General features: G+C 40.9%; 1 protein-coding gene and 1 long non-coding RNA gene across 4 annotated transcripts in view; one reads left to right on the plus strand and one right to left on the minus strand.

The window, feature by feature from the left end:
• The window catches only part of IGF1 (insulin like growth factor 1), a 152,873-nt gene extending 134,195 nt beyond the window's left edge, over positions 1 to 18,678 (minus strand). For 2 of the 3 annotated variants that reach the window (XM_082349688.1, XM_082349687.1), the window contains exons 1-2: positions 10,740 to 18,678; positions 6,076 to 6,232 (exon numbers count right to left, since the gene is read on the minus strand). In XM_082349688.1, the coding sequence (XP_082205814.1) occupies positions 6,076 to 6,232; positions 10,740 to 10,802 (220 nt within the window). In that variant the 5' untranslated portion in view covers positions 10,803 to 18,678. The other variant, XM_082349686.1, reaches the window with a different exon arrangement.
• The window catches only part of LOC309608954, a 1,139,914-nt gene that overhangs the window by 352,309 nt on the left and 768,679 nt on the right, over positions 1 to 18,926 (plus strand). The gene's annotated exons all lie outside the window — the stretch shown is intronic.

The following is an 18,926-nucleotide window of genomic DNA, read 5'->3' on the forward strand; positions in this document are numbered from 1 at the left end:
TGTGCACCCTGAGGAAATTCTATTAGTATTTTCTAAGTTTTTCTAGAAGGTAAAATGTAGGGCCATTACATGGATGTCTCCCTCAAGCCTCCTTTCAAAGAAGTGTTCAGAATTGACACTGAACTGAGGGGTTCCTGCTCTTGATCTCTTAGGGAAGCCTGGGATTTTTGGAAGCATCTCCCTGTGCTATAACACTTTGGACCTTTAAACAATGTGAACGGCCAGATGAACATGCTTCTTGGAGACAAGAGAACTGGACTTTGGTTCTGCATCCATCCAGTGAGGTAAGTCACAGAATCTCAGTGTCTCACATTTCTCATTTGTCCGATTAAGCAATAATTCTTGCCGTCTAAGACTGGGGTAAAGACAAAGTGAGAGAGCTGATACAGCTGGATTTTGAAAAAGTGAATATACTAGTCAAACATAAGGCATCCTTTGTGTTACTGAAACTACTATGTAACTGTTACTGCTAGCAACAGGTTTTATCAGCTGCCCCTGTAGAGAGAAATGAGTGTATAATGAATTGGGCTGCCCTGATACCTCTACCTTTGCAATAGACTCTGCAAATGATCCCAGAAGAGAGTAAATAAATATAATTGCTAATGTGTTTATGATGGTTACTATGTGCCAGGCAGAATTCTAATTTAATATGTTCTAATATATTAACCAGTTTTATGAGGTAGGCCCCGTTTTATAGATGAGCAAATTGAGGAAAAAAAGAGGTTAAGTTACTTGCTCAGTGCCACCCACCAAGTAAGTTTCAGAGCTGGGATTCAAACCCTGGATTCTTTGCAACAGAGACCACGCTTGGTTTTGAATTCTTCCCTCTCCTGCTTCTTGTAATTATCCATCAGGGAGAAGATGGTCTCAAAGAGCATTACAATGTCAGGAAAATGCAAATTATTTTCTGAATTTGCACAGAAATCATCACTTTCTTAGCAGTCCCTTGGTTGCCCAGACTGGTCCCCTTGGGCATTTTTAAATAGTAGCAAGCACTTAGGGTCAATAAAAAAACTCATTGTTTTTCTTTAAGAATATCTGTGGCCTATTAACTTAGTGGTGCTAATGAGGCCAGGGCCAAGGTCAAATCCCACATGTTCCAGTTAGTTTCAAAGAGAAAAGCTTGACCAGCTGTCATACAAATGCATGGCTGGCTGTCTAAGTGGCGCCAAGCCAAGGATGCAAATGGTGCAGCTCAAATCCAGCCCCACTGACAGCAATACTAATGGTGGGTGACTGTGTCTTTGGGTGTCCCCAGAGGTGCACTCTCCTTTAATGGAAAGGCAATCTCAATAGGCTGGGAAAAGGCTTTTAGTCAAGGTTTAGAAGCCTATAGATTCTAATTTGCCCCCTCTAATTTAATAAAGGGCAGCTAAAAAATGACCTACTTACCATCCTCACGTCCAGGAGAGTGAGAAAATGTAAAGATGAGACCTGTCAGCTCGTCCTTCCTAGTAAGGAAAAATGGCAATCTGTTTTCATGAGGTGTGTGCTCCTTTGGCCAGATGACTTGCGTGTATTTGGTCATGTCTGAGCTTCTATTTCATCCCCGAGGGGTTGGAACCCAGCTTAAAACAAAATAAAACAAAGAAGCTGGCTCCTCTTTCTTTAAGTAGGTGGGATCTCCTATCTTTGGGAAGGAAAAGAAACTATGTGGAGAAGATAAAGGAGTCTAAATGTTCTTTGGTCAGGTCACTATTTAAATCCAAGGTTCTCCTTTCTTGAATAGCACCAAATCCTTGTTAATTACAACCTAGACTATGAGTCTGTTAAAGTTAGAAGAGGTCATTTACTTTAACAAAATCCCCTTGTTTTATAGACAAGGACATTTTGGCTCAGGAAGTTTAAATGCCTGCCAAAGTCATACAGCTAATGAATGACAGGTCTGGGAGTAGTTTTCTGAGCACTATATTTCAAATGAAAGAAGCTTGAGTTAATAATAATAACTTCGATCTAGGAAGGTTGTTGCAATCAATAACAATGAAATTCATTGCAAAGTTTTACTTAAACTCTTTATAAAACAGTATGTTCTAACACATGAAGAATGCCATTCATTTATTCAGACCTGTTCTTAATAACTATGCATTGGAGGTATGTTTTACAAAAGCTATAAATCTGGAATAGCCAAAAGGGCATCCAACTTTCCTTTCTAATTGATTTACTTCTCCTTTTTCCCAGACCGCCGAGGTAAAGCATATACAGTTTATTTAAGGGACTGTTTATAGACTCTTAAAACTAAAAAGGACCCCAGAAACTCGCTTTCTTTTGGTTGCTCTTAATTGAAACCATCCAAGGTGGTTGGTTGTCCGTCAATTTTTAAAGTATCTTCAAGGAGAGAAATTCCACAAGCCTCTAAAGCGCATGTTAAAATGGTTAATCACCATGACTGTCAAAAGTTATATCTATGGCAAGCTTAACTTCTCCTATTTCACTTGAAGCTCTTTTCCTCTTGCTTTGTTCCATGCACAGCGAGGTTATAACAAGCTGCTCTCTAGGAGGGTTCCATCAATCTGGTAAGATAATAGCTAGCTAGCTCTTTCCCAATGTGCCAGCTCCATTATGCCACCATTTTTCTCCCAAGACTATGAAAGTATGAAACTGGTTGATATGCTCTCTTACTATGATACATAGGGAAGGATCAGTAGTTAGCTCTTCTTTGCAAATTTCATTGCATAAAATGTCTGCGGAAGCTGCATTATTATAGAGGAACTATTTCACTTATGCTGGGAAGATGTTCACAAAACAAATAATCCAGAAGGTGGCTTCCCCTGTGCTCTAGTGGAACTTGGGCTTGTAGAGAAATAGGAACTCATTTACAGCATTGGGTCAATCTATGCAAAATAAACATTACAAAAAAAAATTATTTGGAACAGTTCTGTCTCTAATAGGGTTAAAAATTCTCCTTGTTAAATGTTCCAGCCCAATAAAAAAGATAGATATGGAGGCAATTTTCTTTTAGATGTTTGTGTTTCAAACTAAGATCAGAAACCCCCTTCCACTATGAAAAAATCCATACATACAAAATGGATTTGAAGTAGCTTAAAATGAAACACACAGCTGCAATAAAACTTTGAAAATAAGGGTAAAAAAAATAATAAGAGTCGATTGACAGAGGATAGAGGTAGGGAAGACTGCTTTCCTCTAAAAAGTATTTCAAAGGCTGTAAATGCTTAGAGCTGACTTCTCCACACACAGTAAATCTCAAGGGGCAAAAAGGAAACTCAATAAAATTTGTTGACAACAGTTAATGCCTGTAAGAATAATTGGCTTAGACACAAAACAGACCATCAGCGTAGCTTGGGGAGGGCCAAAATGCTGCCTCTAAGTCATTGTTAGTATACACTGTATTCAGTTGAAAAAAGATAAAGTTTTATCAAATAGGTGGGTAAATATGAGGTGAGAATTGTCCAAAGTACATGACAAACCTAATTCTTGATGATTCTGAAGACTAAGATCCCAAACAAGCCATGCCATTCCATTCAGCTGGATTCCGTTCAATTCAGCCCTGCCAGTTCAACAATCAAATTAGAGCTGCAGCTATATCAGCCAGGCATTGAGCTAGATACTGGGATTCAGTGGTAAATAAATATGGCTTTTGGTATCAAGGAGCCCATTGAGAGGGCAGATCCGGGTTAGGTGATTTCAAAAAATGGGAAAAAGTATTCAGGAAAAGCATAAAGGACTATAATCTATTCTTCCATGATTAGTTTTCTCTATGACACTTGATAATATTGATACTTATTTTTTTTAACCTCCCAACTAGACTGTGAGTTCCTTGAAGGCAAAGTTAATCTCTCGTTCATTTCTAGGTATCTCACTCATGCCTCGTACTGTGTCTTACACATAGCAGATGCTCCATCGATGTTTTGAATTAAAGAATTTAAAGGGGTTAACTTCTCTTGGGCAAAAAGGCTAGTCCAGTTGACTAGAAAGTTAATAAGAATACTTTGGTGCATGAGGGTTTATGTCTGACAAATAATTTATATTAAGTCATGGAGTTCTATAAGGCAGAACTTATGAAACCTAGACTCTCAATAATAATAAAACACAATTTATAAAACCACTTTCTATCCAAAGTCATACTCTAAACATTAAGAGTTGCCATGTAGAACCTTCCCCTTTCAAGTTACTAAAATGGAATTAAAACACATTTGCTAAACTTTGATCCTTGGAGTAACAGAATGCCTTTCAGCGCGTTGAAATCAGTTTCCATCACAGTTGTCCAATACTCTTAACTATCTGCGTGAACATATATAAGTATCATATGGTTACTTGAGACCAAATTATTTCTTTCCATTCTCATTTTCAATCATTTAATGCAAGCATCACAGTCATAGAAAGACCCAGTTTCCATGCACTGTGCATGGAAATCCTGGAGCGTGTCACACTGAACATCACAATTCAACCTGGCACATAACACAAGACACTTGGGGGCTTGGCAATCACTTAGTGAACTGGGTAAAAGGAAATGGCACAAATGGATTATCAAGACAAAAAAATCCTCTTGGGCATAATAAGTGAGAAACACTTATCCATCTTGTAAAATGTGGATCAGTAGTAGCAAAGTAAAGAATAGTGACAACCCTTCGTTGGGTGATGTTCGTGTGACACATTTGCCTTCCTCAAGATATTCTGAAGGTAAAACAAGCCTGCTATTTGAAAAGCACTCACCCAATGAAGGCTTTCATCTGCATAGCAACAGAGAATGGGATAGAATCGCTTTATTGCCAGAAAAATAAATGAATTCACTCAAAGCATTGGCTGGAAACAGAGAGTGGGAATTTTCCCATTCAAAGAGTAGAAAGCACTTCTCACTTTCTGTCACTAGTTGTTGAAAAGCTATTTGTCACCAAATCTACAATGAGTACAGACCATCAACACGCCTATCAGCCTCTTCCTTCCCATGCTCCGTACTCATCCTGGACTGCTACACACAGACCCCTCCTTCCAGCCTCACACACACACACACACACACACACACACACACACACACACACACACACACATACACACACACACACCCCTTCCTGGGAAGAAGATGAGAGAGACTTGAAGTTTGTGAGTCATCACAGGAGCTATTCAAAGCCTAGTGGGTAACTGAGGTAAGCTGTCTACACTTAAGCGATATGAACCTCTAAGAATGATTCATGGTCTTGAGGACCTGAGAGTCAGTTTCCTGAAACTCTCTAAATTTCCAAAGAATTATACAGAATGAGCATCTGGCTTTCCATCAGTGTCCTGTAGTATACAATGAGACAGTTGCCTCTGAGGTAGGTTCTTTAAATGATCTGTTCCCTCAGGTAGCATGGACTCTTGTTTGTGTTTATTATTTATTTGCAAGCGTGGACTTGGCAGTCTACTTTTTATTGACTGTTGACTTTTTAATCACCTGAGACCTACTTATGGGATAAGTGACCTTGCACTTGTCAGAAACCCTTTTCCAGATGGAGACATCACTGGAGAGCTCCAGAGAAGAGCAATGTCAAAGGAAGGCAATAACAAAGACTCAAGGTCAGTTTGAATGGAGGGCAAATTAATTCAGCATTTCAGTTTGCATTGAGTGAGAGCCTGTGTATTTGCAAATGTGCCTTTCAGCAAGGTTCACCTTCTGTGTGTTCCTGGTGATTTCATATCACATGGAGGCATCTGGGAAGGGCCCCATCATTCTTTGCCCAAGTCCACCTTCCTAGTTTCCTCCAAATAACCTAGCACTTAAAACAGCCCTACGTGTTCACATATGGTTGCTACGTGCACTCACAGATCTCAAAAACCAAAACCTTAATCCTCCAGGGCCATTTTGTCACACCTTTTCACTGGAAGGTATGGAAGAGTGAGGGTAGAGCAGCATAGTTGCAGGAAAGCTCAGTGGGAAGTCATTAAAAGACAAACTGCTAAGGAGGAAAATTCCATCTGAAATCTGCAAAACGTGCCACAGCCCCGCGGAAACACTAGGCTCGCTTTAAGGTGAAGAATCTCGGAGGCTGAGGCCGGCTGCCAGCCGTGGGCAGTCATTCAGTTCTTCACACACTCCCTGCGGTTGTAAATCCACAGAGCAGTGAGAAGGAGGCTACTTACTGAAATAAAAGCCCCTGTCTCCGCACACGAACTGAAGGGCGTCCACCAACTCAGCCCCACAGAGGGTCTCGGGTCCAGCCGTGGCAGAGCTGGTGAAGGTGAGCAAGAACAGGGCCAAGTAGAAGAGATGCGAGGAGGGCGTGATGTGCATCTTTACCTGCCGAAGAAGCAGAAGGAGGGTCATGCTTCCTCCTGGGTCCTTGCCAGGAGATGGGGGCGAGGCAGGGGTGCCTTTACCCTCAGCTCTCCCTTCCTGTCATTAATCAAAACTACCCGCTCCGAAGTGCAACAAGGTGTGTGAGTGACCGCAGGGCAGCGAGGGCTGAGCAGGTCTTGGCATCAGCCAACCTGAGTTGAATCCTCTTGCTACTGTGGAACCTTGGGGAAATCCTTCCTGAACCCCATCTTTATGGGTTCCTATTACAATTCAGTGAGATAAAATATCTAGAAACATTTACTACGTGAACGTGAAAGGTGCTATTATTGCAGTGGGATCCCACACCGCTCAGAGATCCTGGTAAACCTTTGGAATCATCAAAGGTTAAATTGGGCTCAGTCCAGATTTGGGGCCAAATATGTTTTATTAATTTAAGTTCTCTCAAGATTGGCCATCCACAAATAGCATGTGCATTCATTATCGACCAGAATATTAAATTAACCAGAACATCATTCCCCAGCTACTGATTAAAGAGAATTTACTGCAGCTGAAAAAGAACTGGTGAAAATACTATATATCATTACAGTTTTTTTTTTTTTTTTTTCACTTGAGAGAGAGACAGAGACAGAGAGAAACACAGAAAGAGAGACTGAGAGATTTCTTACCTGGGGAAGATCAGCAATTAACAACTACAGGTAGAAGTTAAAAATCAGGAACGGGAAAAATGTGAGGATTTAGGAATGAAATTGGCTTATGCTAAGTAGACCCTACGCCCTCTTCATTCTAAAGCCCCTCGTGTCAAGCTCAATATCAGATCAACACACATGTGGACTGTGCCTTCCATGAACAGGGCACTGGGCTCAAAACCTGCAAAAGCCTTTTTTTTTTAAAGTCACAGGAATTCTGACTTCATCTCTTGGAGGGACTTATGTGTCACTGTAACCATTTTATAGCAGGAACCCCTGGTTGGCTTGACTTAGCAAATGATAGACATCCAAATGGCAGCCCTGCCAGAAGCAGGATTCCTGTGGCTCAAGTCTCCATCCTCACTCTCAGCAGTAGAAACAATGCGAAGGTGATCATTAAGTTTTTCCATATTGCTACTTGTGGCACCAAGATGTGGTTTCTTCTAGGAAGCCTTCCAAGGTGAGTAGCTTCACCCCCCTCAGATGCATTCACTCTCAGAAGCATCAGCAGAGTCAGTGGCAGGATGTTAAGCGAGGGACCCTATCAAAAGGTCATGTAGTTAAGCTGGAAGCTATCATTATGCAAAGAGGCTTTTCTGAAACTCCCAGTGGTGGCAGGTCCATTTAACCCCATCACTTTTGGAGAAACAGACTCAGTCATTTATTTTCCAACCACCTTCCTTGCCCTCCACGGACTCTTAACTTAATGGCTCTCTACATCAGTGGCAAAGTTTGCTCCATCATTGTAATTAAGATTTCCATTTTTGTGGCCAGACTTTCAGCTCAGCAATTGAGAAAAAAACCCCTAAACCCCTGACTCTCGTTAACACAATGTAAATATTTAGTTAATGCTTGTAAAACTGTGGAAAATGAAAAGCCTCCTCTATTTGCAAATCCTCATAAATAATGGACATAAAATAGAAGAGGAGGTGAAAGCTTGATGGACCATTTCTTCCATTTTCTCCATAGGACCTGTTCATGGAAACCCTCCACCCCCATGTAGCCAAAGCCACGGGGACCGCTAGAAACAAGTCATCCAATCCTCATCTTTCTTAGTTATAAAATAATTGGTGGGAGTTTTCCCTTTCAATATTTCCAGTGGAAATCTCAGCCAGTCCAACCCAACTGGATTTCCTTGCCCTTTTCAAAAGAGAAAACTCATAATTGATCTTACTGAACATATCCCACACTCTGGCAATGGGCCAGTTCTAGAATGTATGTTATTTTGCCAATCCTATTTCTCCATCCCTCCTTCTCTGTTGATTTAATAGTGATGCTTAAGGCCAAGCACCTGCAACTGTAGATGCCTTCAAGTTCTTCAGTTCTCGTGAAATCCAGGGGAAAAGGTACTCAGCTTATAGCCTTAGTGAATTGAGAACTTCATTAGAGGTCAAAATTATATTTTAGTAGTTATTTATTTTATATGACACATTTAAACCCAGCAATACATATAAATCTCTAGCATTTAAGAATTTAAGATTTATTTTTTACAGGTTTTTCCTTTCTTTCTTTCTTTTTTTTTTTTTTTTTTTTTTGCTGAGTTATGTTCTAAGATAAATATCAGCACTTATAGTTCTAGGACAAGACAGAACCTCTAGTGCATTTGCCTTTAGTTCAGGGAACGGTCCAGTACACCCACAGAGAACCAGAGAATTTATCACATTATGTTCCCCAGAAAGAAAACAATAAGGAACTTGCTTAGGAGTTAAAAGTTCGAAACAAGTGGCCCCATATGTTCATCATTTCCTGGGCCTTTTATTTTTCCAAACACAAAAGAAATGAAGAGAGAGAAAGGAAAGATCTGAGAGAGAGAAAGGAAGGAAGAACGAGAAAGAGAAGAGAAAAAAGAAAAAAATTGCAGAGCACTCTTTCTCAAAAAATCATTCACAAATCCAAAATTTAAAAGACCTTTCTTTTTATCTTAAATAAATGGAATATCAATTGATTCCAGATGTTTGGGCTACAATAAAAATGCCCAGCAAAATTTGAGGGCAATAGTCATAAGAAAATACTCACTGTAGGTGTAACCATTTTTGTTTGTTCCAGATCTTTTACAGCAGGTCAGGGTGGGTATTATGAGACTGATGTGAATAAACTGAGGACTTAAAAGCATGTGCTGCTTTGTGGGTGGGGTTTGTGAAAGCATCTAGTTACATCTGGACACCCAGGCAGGTATGCTATGAGCCTGGGTAAACTGCCTTTTGTCCATTCAGACAATGAACAAATTGCACGGCTGGGATTTGAGTCAATCTTTTCCTCCAAATCGAGCCACCAATTTCCACTGTGTGCCTATAGTAGCCGCCCTAGACAGTGACCCAAGCTTCAGTCCTCTCCTGTGCCCTCTTCCTCCTGATTCAAACACTCGGAAATATCTTGAGACTCAGAGTACAATCAGCTTGCTAGTTCTGCCTGGCAGACACCTTTACTCATTGAATTACGTTTGAAAGACCACGTAGCTCCCTCAAACCACTTCCTGCTCCAAGTACAGGAAAAAGCAACAACTTACGGCTAGCTCTACTTCTGAATAGTTCAGCATACACAACATGGAAAGTTCATTTGGAGTTTTCCAGACTTGTAATTAATGCAGAGATAACACTCCACAGCCTCTTCTAAGATCGTCTAAGCAGGGAGACAAAGCCCCCAGCTCTCAGACCACATAGCATATGTGTATATTGACCTCATTTCTTTTAAAAGCAAGGTAGCCGGCGTGCATCTTGGCATCTCAAGTGCAGCAGAATCAGGTGCCTGGCAAGGATGTATCCTTAACTCCTAAGCCACTTACTTGACTAAGAAAAGTCCTAGTGGTGGAGTATTTGAAAGCAGCAAATGATTACCGTACTAAGTGGTAGGGACGTTTTATGAATTGAGCCCTCAGGCAATTGCATCGGGGAGCCAGTGACAGCGGCTTAAAAGTGCTTGCAAATTGGAAAAACACAAGTCTTGAGAGAGATAATTTTGCTGAGAATGGAAACTTGAACTAGGGCCAGTGATTGGAAACGAGAAGTCAGTGCATTGACAACGCCAGCCAAATTTACCTAAAGAGACTTTACAACACCGAGTATAAAATCAGAGTTTTACAACACGAAACCCCAAGTCCAAACTTCGCCCCTGAGAATCCTCTTCAAAAGAAAAAACTTGGAATAGCAGTTGCTAGAAAGTTTCCGCTTTCCATATACAGTATGCATTTGTTTAAATTATACGAATGTGCAAGGTCAGCAAGAGTTCTTAAGGAGTTCTTTTTCAGAAGAGCAAAGTAAACTTCACTCTAACTTTGACTCTCTGGGCGTAAGTGCAGAGAGTTCCGGGACCTTCGCTCCAAAGATCACATTTAAAAGCTTTAATATCATTTAAAATGTAACTCTTTATATGTGGCATGCCTTGTAATAAAAGTCCTGACAAGTTACACACACACAAATACATACACACACAGTCCTACATACACACGAACATGGTCTTAAAAATAAAACATCTGCACCTGCAAAAAAAAATCCAAAAGTTCATATCCATGCTCTCTAGCCCTTAACCATAGACAGGATTTAAAGGAATCTTCTATAATGACACCACTCAAGCCCTGCAGAAGTGGAGGATTTAGCATAAGTACCTTGCAATAGTTTTTACTCATACAGATATCTGTGCAAAGGCATTTATCTCCCGGAGCTATTTTTTCAGATCCCACAGAATTGCATATTCAGCAATTTATAAATAACTCCCGGTGCCGAAACAATGAAAATTCTAAAGTGAAGAACGTCTCTAAGCAGAAGCAAACAGTACACAGTTTAAAGAAAATTCCCCAATGACTTCAAAGAGTAAGAAATATTTACCTTCAAGAAATCACAAAAGCAGCACTTAAATAATTGGGTTGGAAGACTGCTGATTTTTCCCATTGCTTCTGAAGTGCAAAGTCTGGAAATGAATTGGTTAGCAGGAATAATGAGGCAAAAAGAAATCCAGGGAGATGGGAGATGTTGAGAGCAATGTCACATTTCAATTTTGAGGACTTTATTCCATTGCGCAGGCTCTATCTGCTCTGAATTTAGCAGTGACAGTGAGATTTAGCAAACAGAAGAGGGATTTAGAGAAAATCCTCACATTTATCTACAAAACACAGACACTGTAGACAGGAAACAGCTGGGGGAACGCTTGCCTTCTCTCTCTCTCCCTCTTCTGGCAAAGTTATCGAGTAAGGACTTTTTTGGGCATGGTGACAAATAACATCATACCTTTGCATTTTAAAACTAGAGCACAGAAGCATTTTTTCCCTTAAAAGAATGCGTGTTAGTGACAGGGTGAGCAGACATTAAAATACCAATGTTGTCCTCTGATTAACTTTCTACTGGGCAGGAAGACACACACATCTGCTAATACACCTTACCAGTATGAAAGGAATATACTTGGAGGATGGGCAAGCAATTTTATATTCCAGAGCGAACGCAAAATTAAAAAAAAAAAAAAGAAAAAAAAGAAATGAAAAAAAGACCATCTCAAACATACCCTACAATTTTAACCCTCAAATGACTGGGGTAAACTAGATTGGAAGACAGCGCTGGGATGACCCCTCGTCCTAGTTGCCAAGTGAGGGGAATGATCTCATTTCCTAGAACCTGGAAAGGGGCGGGCAGCTTTGCAGTTGGCTCCCTTTAGGACACTGTCTAATGCCTTTTGCCCACGACAGGGCAGAGATTTTGCTGAGCTGTAAAGCCAACTGAAATAATAAAACAAAATCTTTTTCTTCCTTCCTCTACTCTGCTGCTTATCACCCCCGCCCTCACCCCAGGGGAAGGGCACCTGAGGGGAAAATGATTTTCCTGTCGTTCATATTTTTCTGCATAACTTGAACCTGAGTGTGTGTGTGTGTGTGTGTGTGTGTGTGTGTGTGTGTGTGTGTGTGTGTGTGCGTGCGCGCGCGCATGCGCACGTGAGTGCATTTTATTTCTCCAGTTTTTGTGTATTCTAAATAACACCAGCTGGCTAGCAATACCCTCTCAAGGGTTATGATGTCATTCAAATCTCTCAACTGGATGAGTGGCCGGCAACATGGTCCAAGCCAGCTGTTTTGCTATTTATAATGTATACTTGCCTTTGCCACTGAGAATCAAGTTCTGATCTTTTGTCGATATAGTTTGCACCAATTTCTCTTCGGTTTTGCGAAGTAGGAGATAAGAAAGTAGATTATGAAATAAGGTTGCAAAAGCCCAGGTCGGACATCCCACTTTCCCTAGAGGTCTGTCGGGGCATGGTTTCCCAGGGATGGTGGAGATAGTCTGGACCTTGCCTCTCTCTCTCGTGATTCTCAGGAGACCCAGTGATATTGATGCATCGACTCAAAACAGAGGTCTGCTGGAAACCCTTGTCTGGGTCTTTATGTTGTCCTGTGGCCAGGAAGTTGTTTGCAGAAGTGAGTGCCCTCGAAAGAAAACCCGATTGGTTTTGAAAGGGGGTTGAGTTTGCTCAAGGCTTCTCTGTGATTCATAACTTGTGGCAGTGTTTACCTTCGAGAAAGACAAGTTAGACGTTCGGAGTGATGCCATTTTAATGGTGCAGTACATTCAGCATCAGTTAGTGAGTGCCTACTATGTGCCCAATTACATGCATCACAGTCAAGGCCCCACAGGGGCTGTCAGCTAAGTGGCAGAGACAGAGAGGAAAACACTGTTGTCATGTGGAGGGTATGTGCTCTTTTAAAAATACGAAAAGTGCACACTTTCTCTGGAAAGACAGGGAAGTGAAACCCTGTTGAGAATCCAGGATGGGGGAGGAGGGGTGTGTCATGAGAGGCTTTGGGGTGCAAAGTTGGGAAGTTCCAGGGGATGCGATTTGACCTAAAGAGTCTACAAATATGCATCATCAAGAGGTGGCCTGGGAGGCATCTGTAGGTGTGTGGGCAATTCCTATACTTCGAGAATAATCCAAGACTTCCTTTAATTACCTCCCCTTCACACATTTAACTTAGGACCTGATTTACCAAAGATCTGTTTTTTTCCCCCGCAGCTTTGGCAGATCACATCCTTCGTGAAAAAAAAAAAAGTCCAACTTCCTCTCATGGACTTTGATAATGTAGATTGTCTCACACGTAGAAAGATCTGCCATTTCCACGTATGCAGAGTCAGGTACCCGCTGAGTCTTGGTGCTGGGTGCCTGGGTCCACCGCTGGGCACCTTCACAGGTAAAGGCCGTGACTTTCCCATTGCAGTTTTCGCTTGTTTTAATCGTTGCAAGATGTCCTAGGAGCTCACTGCCCTCTCCAAGGCTGTACCCCAGTTTGATGGGCTCTTTTGGCATGCCGTATGAACAGATCACCTTATCCCCAGCCATTTCATGTAAAAGGCTGCTTCGGGAGACAGAGTGCACACCGTTCCATCCGACAGTGGGCTCCTGCACTATCGACACACAGATTCACAGTCTCTTGGTTTTACCCTTAAAGGATAATTGGGTTTTAATTTATGTCCCAGTTTTTATGTCACAATCAAAGAAAACTGAAATTTCAGTGAGTCGTAATTATCATCAGCTGTGCTGTGGAAACATTCCGATGTGAGCTCTCAGTTTCCAACAGGGAAAGCAATTTCCTGAAGTGATTATTGTATACTTCAATGTGGAGAATGGTCTAGATTTCTGGGTAGGGTGAGCCAGCAACAGAGCAATAATTCCTAGGGAAATGGCCATTTTCTTGGCTAATTCCAGGAGTCAACATGAAAGCCAAAGGGCAATAAATGTGCCACATGATGACTTTTTAATGACTGAGTCCTGCACCTGTTTAAGAGAAAAAGAGATGGATGCACCTATTACTAGAGGGTCCAAGGTGGTAGTAAATCTAAGCCCTAGGAAAAGTTCAGGTCAAGAAGCCCCATTGGAGAGAAACATACAGGGTCGTTCTAAAATTACTGAATGATTATGTAGTCTCCTGCCTGGAACAACCTGACAGTTAGATATGGGAATTGTGTGCCACCAAAATAGCAAGGATGTGCTCATCATGAGAACATCCACTCCTGGAAATGCAGAGATTCACAGTTTCACCTTTTGCATGTGTAATGCCTGAGGGATATAAATAACTATCCCCTAAAGCCTTCTTCTTGAGTAGCGTATTTGCATAAAGCTGCAGTCTCAGAAGACTTCTGACACCTTTCTTAACAACAAAAAAAAAAGTCGTTCATCTCCTTAAGAGCAGGCTGATGGAGATTCACAGAAAGGGGGGGGCAAGACCCCGTCCCCCACTCTTTTTGCTCAAGCCACATTCCCAGTCCTCCCCATGTCAACTGCAGAGTCGCTCATTCAAAAGGTCATCTCATATCCATGTGCAGTGGGGCAGACTTACAATTTATTTCATTAATGTCAGTGCTGACTCCTACGAAAAGCTTAGGATGGATATCTGGGGGTAAGAGGACTTTGGAACCAAATAACGGGTGAGGTTTAAGGCTTTGGGGCCACCCACCAGGCAGAGAACTTGGGGTAAACTACTGGGCCTGTCTCTTGGCTCACAGTTTGTGAGGAGGGTTGGTCTGGGAGTGTATTCTCCAATGTCTGAGATCAAGATCTGGTCAATTCAGAATGTAAAACTCAGAGGAAAAGGCTGGGCCTCAAAAATACAACAGGCTGCTTAACAAGGGGACCAATGGCAGCTCCAAAAGATCTGCTCAGAAGCAGCTCTGTTAGCCCTCAGAAAGATCTTTAGCTCAAAGGAACTGCTTTAAATCCTTAGAGGCGCTTTTTCCCCACAGCTAGGGAAAACAGTAATAGGGAGAAGAAATCCTCCCACTAAAGAAATCAATGCTTTCTTTTCAACATCAAACTCGGATCTTATTTCTTCTAAAATGTCAAAAGGGCAAATGCTGAGAACAGTCAGAAGCAAAACTTTTGTGGTTTGGGTAGCAAAAGAATTCTTCGTAATGGCAGATGAGGAGTCACTGCATGGGGCGAGGATGGCTTGGTGGAGTGAGAGAACCTAAGGGCTCACCACAATTGCCCCAAGTTGAAAAGAAAGTGAGGAAAGGAGACACCAATTCCAAATTTTCAGGGGCAAGTACCCAAAGAACGCTTTCTTTCGGAATAGAAAAATGTGCGCGCCCTCTAGTGGGCTGCGGGGAAACTGCCACCGCAATCTTCACCGTTGATGTGTGGAATTTGGGAGGCGTGGGGAGTTTTGCAAAGCTCGGGATTCAAATATACTTTAAATTGCACTTATGTTTTGAAACAAATAAGCTAGGTATTTAATTCACTCTAGTTTTAAAAAAGGGAAGAGTGCTAAGGGGAGAAAGGAAGATGATAAACTTTACGAGAGCAGGGATGACGTCTCCATCATCATGATGGCTCTACTCCCCGTGCTTACTCTTGGTGTGGGCTCCAAACATTTTGTTGGTTGAATCAAAGTCTGGAAAATAAATGGTGGTAAAGGTAAACTATTTCACATAAAAAAGATAATAAACTCTCTGAGAGTGAAATGACCAACTTCTTCATTTTATAAATAAGAAAAATGAGGGGTGGGGGAGTGGTGGATAGACAAGTGACTTGTTTTAATGTAACAAAGTTAGGTGCTTGCAAACCAAGCTCAAATTCAGTCCCCCCTGTCCGTTCTACACTCTTTCTTCCACATCAGTGTTCAGAATGTGGGCGTTAACACTGATGGTCAAAGACATGGCATTAAAGAATCATGTAAGAGTGGAAGGGGTTCCATTTTTAATTCTCTTTCTAGCCTGAATTTACTGAGGAGAAAGTCTCAGTTTGGTACGAATCTGTCTTCAGTGCCTCTCTGACACTTGCTAATCGCCCTTTTTGACAAAACAACAAAAAAACACAAAAAACAAAAAATGAACCTTAAGCCAAAAGTCTTTGCATGCAGTGGTTTTATCCAGAATTTAATAATACCGTTTTGTTTTATGGCATTTGTTTTTAAGAATACTTTCTATTCAGGGCAAGTGATGCTGTTTTTGAAGTAGATGTTTAAAATATATGTTTCTAAGTCTTAAAAAATCAATTTAAGGAAAAATATTTTAAAAGTAAGTAAATTCTATTGCAGATGACAGATAGTTCATGACAAAAAACGGTGTAATTGGTATTTGAATATCTGACATTTGGGCATGATTGCAGTGTAACATTCTCTTGTGTTAGGAAAAAAACCCAACCTAACCACTATGAAAAAAGCATGGAACAGAGACCCTGTGTGTAAAACATTCCACCATATAAATGTATTAATTATGTTTCCTGTTAATTTAGATACCCTTTAAGCTCACTCTTTTTCATTCCAGTCTTTCTTAGAGCTTAGAGATATTGAAAACGTCTTCGTAGAGTGAATAGCATTTGAGTTGAGTCTTGAGGCATAAGTTCACATCCAAGATGAAAAAAAACAGTAAAGGCTGTTCCAGGCAGAGGGAACAGCATGGACAAAATTAGATGGGAATGAAGAGGTTCCCAGTGCTGTGATGTGGGAGATAATGCTGCAGCCATGCTCTGAGACTCCTGCACTGTGGAGGCCCTTTAGTCTCTCCTTTCCCCATCAGTAGCCTTCACAGAGCTGTAAGACTGGAAAACAGTCTAATTCCCTCATGATTCTCTTGTAAACAAAGATTTGTATGTAACTGAATCTGTGATTAATTCTGGGAATGGCATAGTGCCTCAAGGTAAATATGCAACAGCAGACCTGGGTTACATTATAACCTCGGCCAATCTGAGTAGTGCTGGGTAAGAAGAACGAAGGTGGAGACTGATCACACAATGATCTTGCCAGAGATGCCGTTTTGAAAGATTTAATTGTAGTGTTTATACTTCGTTAAGTAAATTTTAATGGAAAAACGAAATGATTACAGTTGATAAAGATTTTCCACAATAAGGGTTGAAGCAAAAAGATCTTATTTCTGGTAAGCCATGAACTTTCTGGAAAAACTGGTTCATCAGAACGTCCCATGCTTCCTGTGGGTCAACTGAGGCAGTTTTATTGTGCTCTTTGAGAGCAGGGCACATAGCCTCCAGTCTCGATTCTTTACTTGAAGGTGGCTACTAAGAAACATTTCAGACTGCTTCCTGTGAGGGTTCCCTGCATAAACAGAAGTTTGAGTAATCAATTGAGGAGGAGAAACGGAATCTAGGGGAACCCTTGGTAATGATCCATCTGGGAAGCATATATCCTTGGAGACTGTACCTCGTCCTATGCCCAACATAGTCCCTTGAGGGTGGAATGAAGGTGTGCCATGGAAACACGCACTTTGCTCCTTTTCACAACACCTTGGTAAAGGCCTCAGCTTCTTTCAGAGCTCAGAATAAATATTTAAACTCAGTTGTATTAGTCAGAGTTCTCCAGAGCCATGGAACAAACAGGATCTGTTGCCTATCTGTCTCCTCTCTCTCTTTTTTTTATATTTAATTTTTATTTAAAAATTAAATAAAATTTTAAAATTTATATTGGAGTATAGTTGATTTACAATGTTGTGTTAGTTTCAGGTGTACAGCAAAGTGATTCAGTTATACATATACATATATCCATTCTTTTTCAGATTCTTTTCCCATATAGGTTACTGCAGAATACTGAGTAGAGTTCCCTGTGCTTTGCAGTAGGTCCTTGTTGACTATCTGTTTTATATATAGTAGTGGGTATATGTTAATCCCTCTCTTGATCAATATACTTTAAGGAGTTGGCTCATGTAATTGTGGAGGTTTAGCAAGTCCAGAATCTGCAGAGTAGGCCAGCAGGCTGGAGACTCAGGAAAGAACTGCAGTTTGAGTCCAAAGATGGTCTGCTGGCAGAATTCCCTCTTCTTCCAGGGAGACCAGTCTTGTCCTGTTAAGTGACTCGACTGACTGGATGAGGCCCACCTTCTTTATGGAGGGAGATCTGCTTTACTCAAAGTCCACTGACTTAAATGTTAATCTCATCTAAAAAATACCTTCTCAGAAACATCTAGAAAGTTTGACCACATATCTGGGTACTGTGGCGTAGCCAAGTTGACGCATATAACCACATTAGTGGTTCTCAAAAGGTGCACTCACTGGTCCTCCCTCACGAAAAGAAAACTCAAGTTAATGGATTACATTTCCCAATTCTAAGTTTTCCTCCCATACATTAAACTTTGGCTCCTGAACTTACTGTTCCTTGGTCGTTGCCAAAAGGAAGTCACAGCACACTTGCCTTGACAATATCATTAATATTTTATGAAAATTCTGTTCATTGGTGACAAGAAGGTAAACAGTGCTTCATTTTTTTCCCTTCCGCTAAGGAGAACAAGTGTGCATATGACACACACACACAGCCATACTCATACCACTAAAATGCATGCACACAGTCACACATATAAACATCTGTGCTTAATTTCTCCAGATAATAAGTGTGTTCATTCCCTTATTTTAAAAATTGCAGTTTTGATCAATGGGAAGAAGTTTCAAGCATAAGGTAGTGTTTGGGATAGGGTGATGTCCTTCCCATTGGCAAAATGGAGAGAGAGATATCCCATGTGCTTCTGTCCCCAGAGACTGACTCTATGCCTGGATTAATGGGGGCCCTATGACCCTTTGGGTAGCAGGATGACAAGTGATTTTAACTTTCTTCTCAATACTTTTCTGCATTTTCTAGATATTATTGTTATTATTATTTACTTTTAGCAGGTATTACTTTTATAGTTAACAGTTGTTAAAAACATCATTGAATAGTGTTATCTGTACTTAGTATTGACTGAACATGTAGCCTATACATATATGTTTGTGTGAATGTGTATTAGTGACTTAGTTTACCTCTTTATTCTTCAAAGCTTGAGCCTGTATGCTTACTGTCTCAGTCTTGGCTTTTTTATGTGACATTTATATGCACTCACTCATCAAACCTCACCCTCATTTTCCCCTCCTTCCTTTTTCATGTCTTTGAAGTTCAGCCTCTTCCTCTCAATTTGCTCAGAGTTGCTCTAGATCGGATTGATGAATTCCTGGATTATTGGATGGGCTTCTAACCAGTTTTCCCTCATGGCAATCTAGGCAACTCTGGTTGCTGGAATCGTCTTCTTCAAACGCCTTGTTCATGTTACACCTCCTGAGAG

This window comes from Balaenoptera borealis, assembly GCF_965194805.1.
Source record: "Balaenoptera borealis genome assembly, chromosome: 13".
Classification (NCBI taxonomy): Eukaryota; Metazoa; Chordata; class Mammalia; order Artiodactyla; family Balaenopteridae; genus Balaenoptera; species Balaenoptera borealis.